This window comes from Chiloscyllium punctatum, chromosome 1 (genome assembly GCF_047496795.1).
Source record: "Chiloscyllium punctatum isolate Juve2018m chromosome 1, sChiPun1.3, whole genome shotgun sequence".
Taxonomy (NCBI): Eukaryota; Metazoa; Chordata; class Chondrichthyes; order Orectolobiformes; family Hemiscylliidae; genus Chiloscyllium; species Chiloscyllium punctatum.
The window spans coordinates 24783110-24800330 of record NC_092739.1 but is presented as its reverse complement, the minus strand read 5'-3'; the positions used below and the strand labels follow the sequence as shown (position 1 = coordinate 24800330).

Here is a 17221-nt window from a genome sequence, read left to right as displayed (position 1 = left end):
AAACCTGTGATGTTAGGGCCTATTTTATTTCTTGTTTTAGGATTTCTTTATCTCTGTAATAATGGCAATTGCAATGAGACATGAGGCAATTTTAACACTGAACCAGATGGGGGTATGTATTTAAACTCTTCTAGTTTACTTATCCACCATTAAGATTCCTTCATCGTGCTAAGCAGGGTCTTTTCTGGGTGGATTGCTAATTTATCTGTTCATTGATCAAATAGAAAGACACTTCATGATTTTTTTTAAAAAATGTCGATGTTATTAAAGCTGTAGCTACTAATGAGGCCAGTAATGGAGAAGAGCAGATATCTTAGAGTTGTGAGGCAGGGAGAGATGAGCTCATAGAACAATCTAAAAAATAAGGATGAATATTTTAAGATTGAGCCATCATTTAGGGGAATAAACACGGGTCGGTGGGTGTACAATTGGAATCTGTAAACAGGCCACAGTGTGAGTTAGCACAGAGGCAGCTGATGACCATTAGGTTTTCAGGAACTAAACCTTGCCAGTCAGCAGTATGTGTGAGTGTAGAGATAACAACAACTGGGATGAAGATTTCAGCAGAACCTGTACTGATGCTGAGCGAAAATCAGGTGATCACATGGAGATGGAAATAGATGGTTTTGGTGTTGCCTTTGAGGTGTGGTCTGTGAAGTTTGTAACAATGATCTTGTCACAGCTGGACCTCATAGAATGAGGTCCCTGATTGGAGCTTGTTAACCTGGTCCAATTAGGGGGCCCTGGCTGACAATAGGATGAATATCAGGGATATTAGGTCTGCTGAATGCCTGACTCAGTGAAGGCAGTGTCATTGACAAAGGCTATGCGTTTATAAATAAAGGGTGATTGATAGAATGCTGGCCTCTGAAGAGTTAAGTCAGGGGTGATGAGTAAAGCACCATTCAGAAGAATCTCACTCTCACTCTCTCACTCTCTCACTCTCTCACTCTCTCACTCTCTCACTCTCTCACTCTCTCACTCTCTCACTCTCTCACTCTGTCACTCTCACTCTCAGCAGGCATTTTGAAGTTTGGGTAAGCACTTTCTTATGTCATACCTCTGTTTGGGAAGCTTGACCCATTCAATGCTAGCATGGAGGACTGGGCCCAGTTTGTGGAAAGAATAGGTTTTTTTTCCATGCAAACAACATTTTGGCAGATGAAGAATGAGTTATTCTCCTGACAGCCTGTGAAGCTGCAGCTTTTTCTGTTGTTAGCAACCTAACTTTTCCTGAGTCACCAGACACTAAAACCTTTTTAAGAATTAATTGACATAGTTAAGGAATAGTATGACCCCAAGCCTCCATTAATTCTGAGATGTTATCACTTTTACTTGGCATTTCAAGAACCAGGGGAATCCATGTCAGAGTTCATGACTGGGTTATGATGACTGGCAGAAGCCCGTGAATTTGCTTGAGATGCACAAGGTCCATCTAGGATGCAGGATTTATGATGTGGGCGGCATGGTGGCACAGTGGTTAGCACTGCTGCCTCACAGCGCCAGAGATCCGGGTTCAATTCCCGCCTCAGGTGACTAACTGTGTGGAGTTTGCACGTTCTCCCCGTGTCTGCGTGGGTTTCCTCCGGGTGCTCCGGTTTCCTCCCACAGTCCAAAAGATGTGCAGGTCAGGTGAATTGGCCATGTTAAATTGCCCGTAGTGTTAGGTAAGGGGTAAATGTAGGGGTATGGGTGGGTTGCGCTTCGGCGGGGCGGTGTGGACTTGTTGGGCCGAAGGGCCTGTTTCCACACTGTAAGTAATCTAAAGTAATCTAATCTAATCTAATCTAATCTAATCTAATGTGACTATGCAAAAGCACCCGCTGAAGCTCAACTGGACTTCCAACAGATGTTACAATTGGCGTTATCATTGGAAAACTGAGGCAAGTGGAGCCTGTGAGTTGCAAGGTATTCTGATGAAAGTGGACACCGTGACCAGTCTGCATGAGCTGGGGGAACTGTGCAGGCAATTGCGTAGCCTCACTTTGGAAATATCCTGATCAGAGTAACTCTGCAGCTCAGCATGGAGATAAATATAACCCCTATGGTTGTGAGTGGTTTGATTCAACCCCAGAAAGTTGCCAGGAAGAGACACCGAATGAGCAGGGAATCGAGTTTGTGATAGTGACCAGAGATAATGGCTTTGGTTTTCCTGTTACTGCAGTTAGTGGATGAACAGTCGTTTCCTCCCACTGTCTAATATTGGATAAGTAGACTATTTTCGAAGCAGTGGAGAGTGACGTCGGTGAGGTCAAACAAAGTTACTCATCGCACTTATTGTGAAGACTTTATATTATTACAGTTTCCATTCTAACAGGTTAATGAGTACAAAAGATAAAAGTATATAAAAACAAATGTACATTTAATCACCATGAGCATAATGAATGGCAGAGCAGACTCAAAGGGCTAAGTGACCTACTCCTGCTCCTATATTCTGTTTCTAATTACTTATTGAACTTGATCTGGAATAGTAAAGGTTAACTTGTGTGTAGGCAGAAATCAGTTTCCAGCAAATACTATCTGCCATCCTGGAAGTCCAAAGTCTCATGGAATATACTTGTTAAGCAATGCAATATGGTTGACACTGCCATCAGCAAATTGTTGTCATTACTCTAATTGTAGCAAATGTTGAGGAGAATTTCCCCTTGTTCTTGGTCTAAATTCCAACCAATACAGTAAATGCTTCTCGTCAAGCCTGTAAGCAGTTTTCACTTGGTCATTTACTAGTAATGATTCTAGTAGTTGTTAGCGTTTCCGTTTGAGTGAAGGAAACATTACTAGCAAAGGAGAAATTGTGAACAACGTAGTGTTAGTAAAACCCTGAAGTGTCAGATCCTGGCTAACAAGTAGTATAAAAATTCCACTGGTCAGTTTGTAACTTTTCATGTTGCTTTACTTTGTTTGCAAGGATAAATGTTTCACGTGCAGCCTATCAATTACTGTTGAATCAGTAACTGCATTTGACCTTTGTACATCTTAAAGAATTGATTTGCCACCAGGTAAACCAAGTAACTGAAATGTTACAAGTTTATGAGGGCGAGCTGGCAGGTTTAACCACTTGTGGACGAAAATTTCATTTAGCAGTTTTAAGAGGGAGAGTCCACCACTGCTACTGGCAGGACATTCCATGAACTCACGACTGGCTGAGTAAAGAATCTACCCCTAACATCTGTCCTATACCTACCACCCCTTAATTTAAAGCTATGCCCCCTCGTAATAGCTGACTCCATACGTGGAAAAAGGTTCTCATGGTCAACCATATCTAAACCCCCTAATCATCTTGTACACCTCTATCAAGTCACCCCGAAACCTTCTTTTCTCCAATGAAAACAGCCCCAAGTGCCTCAGCCTTTCCTCATACGATCTTCCTCCCATACCAGGCAACATCCTGGTAAACCTCTGCATCACTTATTGACAAATTTGTTTTGGATACTCCTCTCATTATTTTAAGGTAGATTATATGGTGTATAGCAGGGTGACCTCATGTTGCTGCAGATGGTTCTACACTTCTTCAGCATGAATGAGTAGCTAACACTAGAAATTTTTAAAAAAATTAGTTTGTTAAAGTAAGAACTTGGATTTAAAGAGGCATTTGGAAATATAGAACTTGGATGTTACTAAATGAGATGTTGTCAAAGGTTTTTTTATCTTGCACTCATAGAGGTGGCATGGTGGCTCAGCAGTTAGCACTGCTGCCTCATGGTCCCAGGTTCAATTCCAGCCTTGGGCAATGGAGTTTGCACATTCTCCCCATATCTGCATGGGTTTCCCCTGGGTGCTCCCACAGTCACAAAGATGTGCAGTTAGGTGAATTGGCCATGCTAAATTAGCTATAGTGATAGGTGCATTAGTCAGAGGGAAGTGGGTCTGGGTGGGTTACTTTTCGGAGGGTCAGTGTGGACTAGTTGGGCCAAAGGGCCTATTTCCAAACTGTGTAGGGAATCTAATCTACTCATCAGGACTAATGCAAGAATGCCAAATTTTAAATGGATGCTACAATTTAAATGACAAGAGAAAAGGTGCTGTCAACTTTAATTGGCTGAGGTGTTGTCATGGAGAAACTCTCTTTCTCCTACTACACAGTGGCTATGCTACTGATAGTTCCATGTAACAGGTTGTAGTCTTTGTTCCAGAAAAATATTCTGTCTAGCACATGATTGAGCAATGTTATGTATGAATTTCAGTGTCATTGCAATGCCAGGTATTTAGGGTGTAAATCCCAGTAATTGGCTGAACAAATTGAACAAGAGGACAGATTGCATTTACCCAGGTCATACTCTCAGAATCCAAAACTAAAATGCCTATTGTTAGACACAATTCTGCATTCGGACAGCATTTCCCAAACCATACTCGCATGTTTATAACTATACATGAACAACCAAATTTACATCTGAGCTCATAGTGTGGCTTGTTACAAGCAGGACCCCATTCTCTGCAAAGTCAAGGCATAACTTGTAATGTTTATTGAATTGCCCGGAGCTGAGGAGCATGCAGTTCCCAGTTCCATTCTCCACAGTAACACCTCAGTAAAAGAGTCAAGTTTAGAGTCAGGATTAGAGTGGTGCTGGAAAAGCACAGCAGGTAAGGCAGCATCCGAGGAGGAGGAAAATTGACGTTTCGGGCAAAAGCCTTTCATCAGGAATGAGGCTGGGAGCCTCGGGGGTTTCACCCTCAACAACTTCTCCTCGAATCCTCCCATTTCTTCCAGACTAAAGGGGTAGCCATGGGCACCTGCATGGGCCCCAGACATGCTGTCTCTTTGTTGGCTATGTGGAACAGTCCATCTTCCGGAGTTACACCAGCACCACTCCCCACCTCTTCCTCCACTACATTGATGACTGCATCGGTGCCACCTCGTGCTTCCACAAGGAGGTTGAACAGTTCACCAACTTCACCAACACATTCTACCCCAACCTTAAATTCACCTGGACCATCTCTGACACCTCTCTCCCCCTCCTGGACCTCTCCATCTCCAACTTGACCGACTCAACACTGACATTTTCTACAAACCCACTGACTCCCACAGCAACCTGGATTACACCTCCACCCACCCTGCCTCCTGCAAAAATGCTATCCCTTATTCCCAATTCCACCGCCTCTGCTGCATCTGCTCCCAGGAAGACTAGTTCCACCACAGAACACACCAGGTGGCCACCTTCTTTAAAGACCACTATTTCCCCTCCCACGTGGTTTATGATGCCTTCTAACGCATCTCATCCACATCCTGCACCTCTGGCCTTGAACCCCATCCCTCCAACTGCAACAATGACCAAACCCACCCTGGTCGTCACCTTTCACCCCACCAATCTCCTTATACATCACATCATCCTCTGCCATTTCTACAAATGGAGGTATATTTCCCTCCCTGCCCCATCTGCCTTCCATAAAGACCGTTCCCTTTGCGACTCCCTCATCAGGTCCACAGCCCCCCCCTCACCGCGCCCCCCCAACCCCCCAACCCACCAACCCACTCTCTTCCCCCTCCTGGCACCTTCCCTGACATCACAGGAATTGCAAAACCTGCGCCTTCCCCCTCACCTCATCATCTTCCCCCTCACCTCAGTCCAAGGCCCCAAAGGAGTCTTCCACACCCATCAAAGTTTCACCTGCACATCCACCAATGTCATTTATTGTATCTGTTGCTTCCGATGCAGTCTCCTTTACATTGGGGAAACTGGACACCTCCTTGCAGAGCACTTTAGGGAACATCTCCAGGACACCCGCACCAATCAACCCCACCGCCCCGTGGCCAAACATTTCAACTCCCCCTCCCACTCTGCCGAGGACATGCAGCTCCTGGGCCTCCTCCATCATCATTCCCTTAGCACCCGACGCCTGGTGGAAGAACGCCTCATCTTCTGCCTTGGGACCCTCCAACCGCATGGCATCAATGTGGACTTCACCAGTTTCGTCATTTCCCCTCCCCCCACCTTAGCTCAGTTCCAATCTTCCAGCTCAGCACCATCCTCATGACCTGTCCCCTCTGTCAATCTTTCTTCCCACATATCCGCTCCACCCTCCCCTCTGACCTATCACCTTCACCCCCATCCACCTATTGCACTCTCAGCTACCTACCCCCATAGCCTCAGCCCCCCCCTCCCATTTATTTCTCCACCCTCAAGGTTCCCAGCCTCATTCCTGATGAAGGGCTTTTGCCCAAAATGTCGATTTTCCTGGTCCTCGGATGCTGCCTGGCCTGCTGTGCTTTTCCAGCACCACTCTAATCTTGACTCTAATCTCCAACATCAGCAGTACCCACTTTCACATAAAAGAGTCATATTGCCAACCAGTAGGGGCCATTTTTGTCTTGTCGTCTAAGCTGTTGTAAATGCTTGAAATTTTGTATTCTTGCATTTGTCCAGATGAATGCAAGACCAAAATCTTCAGCAATATGTCCCCTTTTTGGAATACTCCACTTATATTTACATCATGCCTTTCATATCCTTAAGATGCCCCGAAATCTCTTATAGCCATTTAGTATTTTTAAACTATCATTATTGTTGTTCTGAGTAAAGGTCACTTGACTGAAAACATTAACTCTGATAACTCCGTTAACGGCTCAGCCTTTCCCGCAATTTCTATCTTTCTCTGATTTACAGCATCTGCAGTTCTTTCAGTTTTTTGTCATTATTGTGGATATGTGGTCAGATGGGTATTGTTTAGTGTTTGTTCACTTGTGGGTTAAGAAGAACAAGAGTTTTCCTTTGAATTCTACATAAAAGCTTTTCTTGCCATAAACTCCCCAGCCCCATGTGCCCATTCACCCTGTGCCAGAGACTGCCCCCTAGTGGTGACCTTCTGCATAACTTCAATTGTGAGACAGTTGCTTTCACTCCTGGCTGTTAACATTCATCAAGATTGAATGCTGCTTCTCATGACTGGACATGTCCCTCCCTCACTTTGCTCTAATCTCACGTGGGAAATTTCAAATTAAGCCTCCCACTTTCCAGGCCAGAATGAAATAGAAGTTGAGAGGACTTTTATTCCGCTGGCTTGGGCAAGGATTCCAGTCATACAATTCAAAAATGAACATGCTGAGTGCTTCATTCTGTTATCTGGCACCTGTTAAATTCCTTAGGACTGTTTCAACCAGAGTCAGTTTTGGTCTATTTCTGGCCATAATATTCTCCTCTCAGTAATGATTAGATTTCCTACAGTATGGAAACTGGCCCTTTTGCCCCAACAAGTCCACACCAACCCTCCAAAGAGTAACCCACCCAGACCCATTCCCCTACCCTATATTTATCCCCAACGAATGCACCAATGGGCAATTTAGTTTGGCCAATTCACCTCTTTCAATTGTGTGAGGAAACCCACACAGACACAGGGAGAACGTGCAAACTCCATACAGACAGTGGTTTGAGGCAGTATTTGAACCCAGGTCCCTGGCACTATGAGGTAGCAGTGTTAACCACTGAGCCACCATGCCACTCGTGAAGAGTGTTTTTGTGTCTAAATGTTCATTACAAAACACCTATTAGTGAGTGTGAGAAGTTTATGATTTATCTTTTCAAGCAGTTATTATCATCTAATGCTGCTATAATTGTATTCTTGTGTGTAATAAACTTATTTATTACTTGTTCATCTATTGTTTATTAATATAATTTGGCAGTTAAAACTAAATGAACCTCATGTTGCAATACTATGACTCCTTGTCTGTAAGGTCAATGATTGAAACATTAACTGAGAAAGGTTTGACATTAGTGAAGAACCTGGATAGCTTGTTGTCGTCTTCCTCTCCTCCTTCTCTTCTTATTTTACTTCCCTCTCTTCTTTTCACTATATGTTCCCTCATCACTGTTACACAGAGGTTATACTAAAGACTTTCAGATCCTCCAGGAGCATGGCTTCAGTAGTAGAGGGCTTGCTAGAAAAATGTCACCATCATTTGGGATGTCTCTCCTCAGTCATGATCAACAGAATTTAGTCATATCCCCAAAACTGCCTAAGGACTTTGTGATGACTGAAACCAGTCCTGAGGCAACTGGGACACAACCAAGTTGGCCATGTTTTGCTCATTCCTGATGATGGTGAATTCCTCTGGATCATTACACAAGTTGTAGTATCTATTGAATGTAGATGTATTGACCAGTAAGCAAGGGGACTACTTCCAGTGCTGAGTTTCCATATCTTCCAAGCTCAATAGGGAAATGTAAATTAGGACAACCACTGGGAAGGCAGTCTTGTTCACCAAATAGCAATGATCTGCTGTGAAATTGAGCCTCTGTCACTCAAACATATTGAAGGAGCAGATCATATGTCTGTAGATCCCATGTCAGAAGGATTGCTGCCTTCCATTTGCTCTCTATGTCCATCTCATCTGTCCTGTGGAGCAGCGTGTGACTTGGAGAAAGCACTGCTGCTGCTAGTATTTCTCCAGCTACTGCTGGTGTTCATGTTGCTGCCTCTCTTCCTCTTTACCCAAAGTGAAGAATAGAATTGTAAAGGTTGCTCCCACGCTGCAATGACGGCTGACATCAGAGAAACATCACTGAAGACAAATGATGTGAAGTGACTTTCAAAGATATTATCACGCAATGTTAGCAATCTCTAGGAAGGAACGCTTACCTGGTCTTGGCAGTGGCCCTTCAGATTCCCTGATGGAAGATTCTCCAGCTGGAGTTTTAAAGAAATTCTCCCCACTTTCCATTCACCTGGTTGATCGCATAAAGTTTCTGACAAATCAAGAAATAGCCCTTTAAGTCAGAATGCAGGATTAAAAAGATGGTTGTGTTTTGTTTTGAATAATTTAATTATCTTCCTGAAAATTCCACGGAGGGATTTTCCAAATGCATTCAAACACCCCTGGATGAAACCTGGAAGAAGCAGAATAAAGTTGAAATCTTGATCCAATGTGATTTTTACTCCTCATATGAATATAAATCTGTCTTCCTTTGACTGCGAAAACTCCTCCTGTGCTTCTAACGTAAGCACAGAAAGGAAAAGATACGTGTCTATGAAGAATAATGTTGCTTGTAGAGAAGTGCATACATTTGTAGATGGTTTTTGTCAGTTCAATATCTGTTGTGTATTATATTATATCATTTGTTTCCTTTTCTGTACAGAAAGGGCGCAGTCGTGCACAATGCCAACCAGTGAGGGGGACACAAGAAATTGCACAGACATAATGGTGACAGATAATACGCAAGCTAAAAAAGTAAGTGCGTTTTTTTTCCTTTCTTTTCAGGTTTGAGGAACTTGCTGAGTACAGTTTGGGAGTACTAGACTAGAATTTTGTTCTCAGGTTTCTGGAGTGAGATTTGAATTCCATCATCTTACTCAGGTGAGAGAACTACCAAATAAATCACAGCCAATATGGCAATGATGCCGAAAGTAATGACCTTCCACTTTTGGACTTCTCAAAAGTAGAAACATTTTCTCAATGTCTGCTGCATCAAGTGCTTCCATAAACAATGGTGACCATGAGAAGTATTGACTTTTTTGTAAAAATCCAACTGGTCCACTAATGTCCTTTCAAGGAATAAAATCTAGTGTCCTTTGTAAAGGCACTTTCAAGCAGGAGATGGGTGACAGTCTCAATCCTCAACCCCCCCCACCCCCATCCTGGGCAGTTGCTTCAAAGGCAGTGTGTGGTGATGCAGACCAACTGGGCACATGTAACGGATCGCACAGGTGGGTTCCCTTCTCAAACATAAACATACATATAAAGATCTCAATATAGAGAAAGTTTTCACAGATTATTAGGCCTTATCTAATGAATATAATCTCTCCAGTATCATTTTAGGGAATCCAATGCATATCCTAGATCTCGGACAGGTTTTGAAGTAAACATTTTCCATTTAGGAAAATGGAAAGATAGAAAAGAGGAACAGGAGTAGGTCATTCAGCCCTTCAAGCCTGCACCGCCATCCAATAGGATCATGGCCGATCGTCCTACTCAGTGCCCTGTTCCTGCTTTCTGCTCATATCCTTTTAGCCCTAAACTATATCTAACTCCTTTTTTGAAAGTCTACAGTCCTCACCCCCAGAAGTGAATCCCAATGGAGAAATTACAAAATCACAATTTTTAAATTGGTAAAAAAAATTTTAGTTATCTAACCTTCTGCACCTTCAGATTCCTTTTTGTTTTCCTGCTCCATTTAGCTTCTAGCTATTCGAGCAATATGTGGGCTCCATATAGAACATAGAACATTACAGCGCAGTACAGGCCCTTCGGCCCCCGATGTTGCGCCGCCCTGTCATACTAATCTGAAGCCCATCCCACCTACATTATTCCATGTACGTCCATATGCCTGACCAATGACTACTTAAATGCACTTAAACTTGGCGAATCTATTACCGTTGCAGGCAAAGCATTCCATACCCTTACTTCTCTGAGTAAAGAAACTACCTCTGACATCTGTCTTATACCTATCTCCCCTCACTTTAAAATTGTGTCCCCTTGTGTTTGCCATTCTCATACTTGGAAAAAGGCTTCTTCCTGTCCACTCTATCTAACCCTCTGATTATCTTGTATGTCTCTATTAAGTCACCTCTCAACCTTCTTCTCTCTAACGAGAACAGTCTCCAGGCCCTCAGCCTTTCCTCGTAAGACATTCCCTCCATACCAGGCAACATCCTAGTAAATCTCCTCTGCACCCTTTCCAAAGCTTCCACATCCTTCTTACAATGTGGTGACCAGAACTGTACACAATACTCCAAGTGTGGCCGTACCAGAGTTTTGTACAGCTGCAGCATAACCTCCTGGTTCCAGAACTCAATCCCTCTATTAATAAAGGCCAAAACACTGTATGCCTTCTTAACAATCCTGTCAATCTGGGTCGTAACTTTCAGGGATCTGTGTACATGGACACCGAGATCTCTCTGCTCATCTGCATTCCCAAGAATCTTACCATTAGCCCAGTACTTTGCATTCCGTTTACTCCTTAAAAATATGTTGCTGGAAAAGCGCAGCTCAGGCAGCATCGACGTTTCAGGCATAAGCCCTTCTTCAGGAATGAGGAGGGTGTGCCAAGCAGGGTAAGATAAAAGGTAGGGAGGAGGGACTTGGGGGAGGGGCGTTGGGAACGCGATAGGTGGAAGGAGGTTAAGGTGAGGGTGATAGGCCGGAGAGGGGGTGGGGCGGAGAGGTCAGGAAGAAGAATGCAGGTCAAGAAGACGGTGCTGAGTCTGAGGGCTGGGACTGAGAAAAGGTGGGGGGAGGGGAAATGAGGCAGCTGGAGAAATCCGCATTCATCCCCTGTGGCTGGAGGGTTCCTAGGCAGAAGATGAGTCGCTCTTCCACCAGGTGTTGTGTTGCCATGGTCTGGTGATGGAGGAGGCCAAGGACCTGCATGTCCTTGGCGGAGTGGGAGGGGAAGTTAAAGTGTTCAGCCACGGGGCAGTTGGATTGGTTGGTACGGGTGTCCCATTCCGATTACTCCATCCAAAGTGTATCACTTCACAATTGTCCACATTAAACTCCATTTGCCACCTGTCAGCCCAGCTCTGCATCCTATCTATGTCTCTCTGCAACCTACTACATCCTTCTTCACTATCCACAACTTTCTTCCAAAATACACTACTTCACACGGAGATTCATTGACTAACAAAACACACATTTTCTGTACCTATTCATAGCATTGTGTTTTTCTTTCTCCTTCTTCTTCAGCATGAACTATGCCCCTAATTTTGCTATCTGCAAATTTTCTAGTCGTATTTTCTGATTCCCAAATTTAGTTTACTTATGTAAGTGCTGTATTACAGTGGAATCAGCACTAATCCCTGTGAAACACCAGTTCTGACCACCTTCCATCTAAAATGGCTACCTTGAACCACAATTCTCTGTTCCTGTTCAGTCTACTCATTGTCTCCTAATGCTGTGCTTTGATCTTCATTATGAAATTAACAGAATATTTCAGTGGTGGTAGATCAAGACTTTACAAAACTTTGATCATCCTGCATTCTAATGTTCTAGCTATGAAGGCTGGCAATCCTTTAACTTTGTAGTTATTTTCTGTACCTGCCCATAACATTTTGAGATACGTACATCAGGGTTTTCAAATCCAGTTAAATCTTCACTATTTCTAGTTTTTCATTATTTGCCCTTGAATTGTGTGTCTTGCGAGACAATTTCAAAAAACACTTAGACCCACAGCAATGTGGTTGAATTTTGACGTTATATGTGTAATAGACCAAGAAAGGATAGTAGATTTCCTCCTTTATTTAAATTTCAAAATATGCTTTATTCATAAAACTGTGTGTGTGTGTGTGTGTATGCAAATGTAGTTTGGTTCTGTACAGCTGCATATCAACTAAATAAAGTGAAATATTGGACTTCAACTCTATTGAAGAAAAACCCACAGACCTCTCATATGCTTTCACTACTAATGGTTACATATACTTGAGACACTAGGAGGGTCTAATAACTGAACAAACCCCCATTTACCTTCAGCAGGAAGACCTCAGATAGTGGTCTTTCCCCTCTGCCCCCTGGCAGCAGCTGCCCCAAATTTTAATGTGTCCCTCAGCACGTAGTCCTGGACCTTGGAATGTGCCAGTCTGCAACACTCAGTCAGGGTCAACTCCTTGTTTTGGAAGGCCAACAGGTTTTGGGTAGACTAAAGAGCATCTTTCAATGAATTGGTGGTTCTCCAGGCATAGTTGATGTTTGTTTCGGTGTATATCCTGGGGCACAGACCATAGAGCACAGAGTCTCACATCACAGAGCTGTTCAGGATGAACCTCAACAAAAACCACTATCACCTCTCCTCCACAGAGAAATTTGCAAAGAAAACACCTTTTTGACCACAAGTCCACCAGGAAGTGGTCAGTACTTAGGATCCTCAAGACTCTGTTGGAAAAGGAGAGGGTAGAGCCTGTCACATGGTTTCCTGAGCAGACTGTCAAAGTTATTGGGCAGAACTCTCTAATGAGCTCCACGATCTCGCTTGGCTAGTGGTGAGAAGGGAACCCACCTTTGCGATCCTTCATATATGCCCAGTTGGTCTGTATCATCACATGCTGCCTTCGAAGCAACTGCCCGGGAAGGGGTTGGGGGACGGGGCGTGGGTGAGGATTGAGACTGTCACCCATCTGCTGGAAAGTGCCTCTGCAAAGGACATTAGATTTTATTGCCTTAAGGACATGAGTGAACCAGTTGGAGGTTTACAAAAAAGTCAATACTTCTCATGATCACCATTGCTGAAACTAGCCTTAAAGTTCAGATTTTGTTTTATAAATTGAATTTAAATTCCACTAGCTGAACCCATGTCCCCAAAACATTAACCTCAGCCTCTTGAATACTAGTTGAGTAGCATCTTTATTACACCATCATCTGCCAATGTATTAATACTTAGATCTCCTTCTATAAAGGCAACTCCAGAGGCATGAGGGAGGAGCTGGGTAGAATTGACTGGGAAAGGATCCTAGCAGGAAAGACAGCGGAACAGCAATGGCAGGGGTTTCTGGGAGTAATTCAGGAAACACAACAGTGATTCATCCTGAGGAAAAAGGAGCATGGTACAGGGTGATGAGGCAACCATGGCTGACTAGGGAAGTCACGGATAGCATAAAAGCAAAAGAGAAAGCATATAATGTGGTGAAGTGCAGTGGGAAGCCAGAGGATTGTGAAGACTACAAAGACCAGCAGAGGGCAACAAAAAAGAAATAAGGAGAGAGAAGATTAAATATGAGGGTAAGCTAGCCAGTAATATAAAGGAAGACTATAACAGTTTCTTTAGATATATAAAGGGGGAAAAGTGGACATTGGGCCACTGGAAAATGTCGCTGGAGAGATAGCAGTGGGGAACAAGGAAATGGCTGAGGAACTGAATAATTACTTCACATCAACCTTCAAAGTGGAAGATATAAATAATATCCTAAAATTTCGAGAGTGAGGGGGCAGAACTGAGTATGGTGGCTACCACTAAGAAGGAACTGCTAGAAAAACTGGCCTATTTAAGAAGAGAGTAAGGCAAAAGACAGAAAATTACAAACCGATTAGTCTAACCTAATTGTGGATAAGATCCTAGAATCCATTGTGAAGGATGAGATTTCTGAATACTTGGAAGTGAACAGCAAACAGAACAATGTCAGCCTGGTTTCATCAAGAGGAGGTCATGCCTGACAAATCTGATGGAATTCTTTGAGGAAGTAACAAGCAGGTTAGACCAAGGACAGCCAATGGATTTATCTACCTGGTCTTCAAGAAGGTCTTTGACAAGGTGCCACACAGGGGTCTGCTGAGTAAGATGAGAGCCCATGGTATCAGAAACAAGGTGCTAGAATGGATAGAAGCTGAGGTGTCTGGCAGAAAGAGTGGGGATTAAAGGATTCTTCTCAGGATGGCAGCTAGTGGCAAGTGGTGTTCTGCAAGGCTCCATGTTGGGAGCACAACTTTTTGCTTTATACATTGACATTCTAGATGAAGGAACAGAGAATGTTCTGGCTAAGTTCACAGATGATACAAAAGTAGTTAGAGGGACAGGTAGCATTGAGGAGGCAGGGAGGCTCCAGAAGGATTTGGACAGGTTAGGAGAGTGCGAAAAGAAGTGGCAGATGGAGTACAACATGGGAAAGTGTGAGGTCATGCACTTTAGTAGGAAGTATGCAGGCATGGACCATTTTTCTAAATGGGACAAAATTTAGAAGTCTGAAGTGCAAAGAGACTTGAGTTCTAGTCCAGAATTCTTGCAAGGTAAACTTGCAAGTTGAGTCAGTCATTAGGAAGGCATTTATTTTGAGAGGATTTGAATAAAAAAAGTAAGGATGTACCTTTGAGGCTCTATAAGGTTACTTATGGTCACAGGGGCAGCACGGTAGTTCAGTGGTAGCACAGCTGCCAGGGATCCAGGTTTGATTGCAACTTTGGCATCTGTTTGTGTGGAGTTTTTCACATTCTCCCCGTGTCTCCGTGGGTTTCCTCTGGGTGCTCCGGTTTCCTCCCACAATCCAAGGATGTGCAGTTTAGGTGAATTGGCCAAGCTAAATTGTCCATAGTGTTCAGGGATGTATAGGTTAGGTGCATTAGTCAAGGGTAACTATAGGATAGAGGAAAAGGGTCTGGGTGGGTTACTCTTCAGAGGGTCAGTGTGGACTAGTTGAGCCGAAGGTCCTGTTTCCACAGTGTAGGGATTCTGATTCTTTTAATTTTATGCTTTAATTTATATGTTCTAAAATATTGCTGCTGTTGTGTTATAAACAAAACTTGGGTCTGTAACTCCCAATCCCAAATTGACACCAAACGTGGTTCATAGTTGAAACTCCAAGATCCACATGAGACAAATTCTGCAAATTCATGCACTTTCCATTTCATCCCTACTATTTTCTACAGCTCAGCTGATTTTCCTAAGTGGGTAAATAATTGTTTTCAATTTCATGGGCTTCGACTTTAGTCAATCCTCTCTTCTGAATCACCTTGTGAAATGCTTTCTGAAAGGCCATCTAGATAATTAGTCACAGACTTTGCCCTATCCCCTAGTTCAGCTACCTCTTCAAAACTTGAATCAGTTTTAACAGGCATAAAACTTGATAAAATCACCCTTTACAATCTGAATTTATTTTTCTTATTCATCTATCTGTGGAATATTTTATTTTGATATTCCTTAATTAATTCACCTTGAAACACTCATCTGCTTTCTGAATTCTTCCTTTTTACAACTTTTCTAACTCTTTGAACTCCCCATTATCATCCTTTTCTTTTATTGTACATTGCCTGGAGTTTCTGTCTAATTGTATACTTTTTTTTTGTTGCAATTTACCCAATATCAATATATTCAGTACAAAGGATCACCCAAATTTAAAGTACAAATTGCATTCAATGTAACTGAGTTTCTGCAATATTTTTGCAAATTTCTTTTTCTAAATAGCATGTTTGAATTAATTACAGTTCTACAAGGAATTCTGCTAACTGAAAATTGTTAACATTTGAATTTATTTTATGCATCCTAATACTCAGGAACTGACTATTGTATCCAAATCTAACTGGAAATTTTTTTTTGTCATTTTCAGTCAGTTAAAATCAAGATTCCCCTCAGGTGATGTAATAGCAAATGCTTACTTTTGTGACAAACCCACTTTCAGTTGTTAATTAAACTTTCCTGCTTAGCACTCTTAAATATATCTAGGAATAATTTTAAATTGATGTTTTGTACAATAATTTATTTTTAAAGTGCTAGTGATTCATGGAAGATTTTACATTTGATGATCTGCAAGCAGATTTGAGCACAACGGGAACTGAATCACTGTTTACAAAACAGAAACTCTATTTCTATGTCTTTTGTGTATATCATTATCATAGTCTTTAATTTTTGCTTCTCACTTCATTTATCTGTTGGTGTTCCATTACTAGGTAGCTTGTCTTTAAGTGGAATATATTCGTCCTGACCATTATTGGTCATCTCTTGAACATTTTGCACTGCGATTCTATCATTTTTGTCTGTGAAAATTATTTTTTCGTTTATCATCCCTTGCTGCAGTCTCATTTCCCCACAGGTAGCTTTTACCAATGTGTTACATTGATCTTTGCTTTGCTTGTGTCTTTCATCATGATTATGATAACTTATTACATTATGATTGCCTATGCTCATGGGGAATCATTAATAATGCCTGATACTTGTTTCTCTTATCATCTATGGTTCATTTCCCAATGCTAGTTGCTGGAAATGCTATGGTGAGTGCAACTAGGCATCTAGTACCTCAATGAATGAATGATTGATTGCACCATTATCATTAACCACTAAGATTTAGAAATTGTGAATGAAGCAGAGCAACTGTAGAAAAGGAGGGTAACAGATAAAGAGAAATAAACTGAGGAAAAGAGATGTTGGGCTAGGGCAGTGAGAAGATCACTACTGCTATGTTCAAATACAAGGCGAACCTCGATTATCCAAATGAGATGGGCGGGCACTATTGTGTTTGGATAATTGATTATTCAGTTAATCGATTTTAAATGCCTTTCCTCTGGGGCTCAGGGTTTTTAAAGTCTGCACCACGTTCAGGAAGCAAGGCAGCTTCACAGCGTGTGAGACCCTGCCCCCAGAACCCTTTCCAACACCGCCCCCGCCACAACCCCATCCAACCCGCCCCCCCCCCCGCCTGCCCCACCACCTAACCTTGTCCAACTCTGCCCCGCCCCCAACTGCATTCAACACCCCCCCAACCCATGTTCAACACTGCCCCCTGACTTTCCCCGCCCCCTGACTTCCCCCCCACCCCCAACCCTGTCCAACACTGCCCCCCACACCCCATCCCCAAACGCGTCCAGCCCTGACCCCGCCCC

The 17221-nt window shown here is 42.8% G+C and overlaps 1 protein-coding gene across 5 annotated transcripts in view; it reads left to right on the top strand.

Annotated features, from left to right (window-relative positions):
• slc2a9l2 (solute carrier family 2 member 9, like 2) overlaps positions 1–17221 on the top strand; it is a 390239-nt gene that overhangs the window by 18840 nt on the left and 354178 nt on the right. For all 5 annotated transcript variants that reach the window (XM_072579596.1, XM_072579412.1, XM_072579774.1 and 2 more), the window contains exon 2: positions 9066–9157. In XM_072579596.1, coding sequence (XP_072435697.1) covers positions 9086–9157 — 72 coding nt within the window. In that variant the 5' untranslated portion in view covers positions 9066–9085. The remainder of the gene's footprint in view (positions 1–9065; positions 9158–17221) is intronic.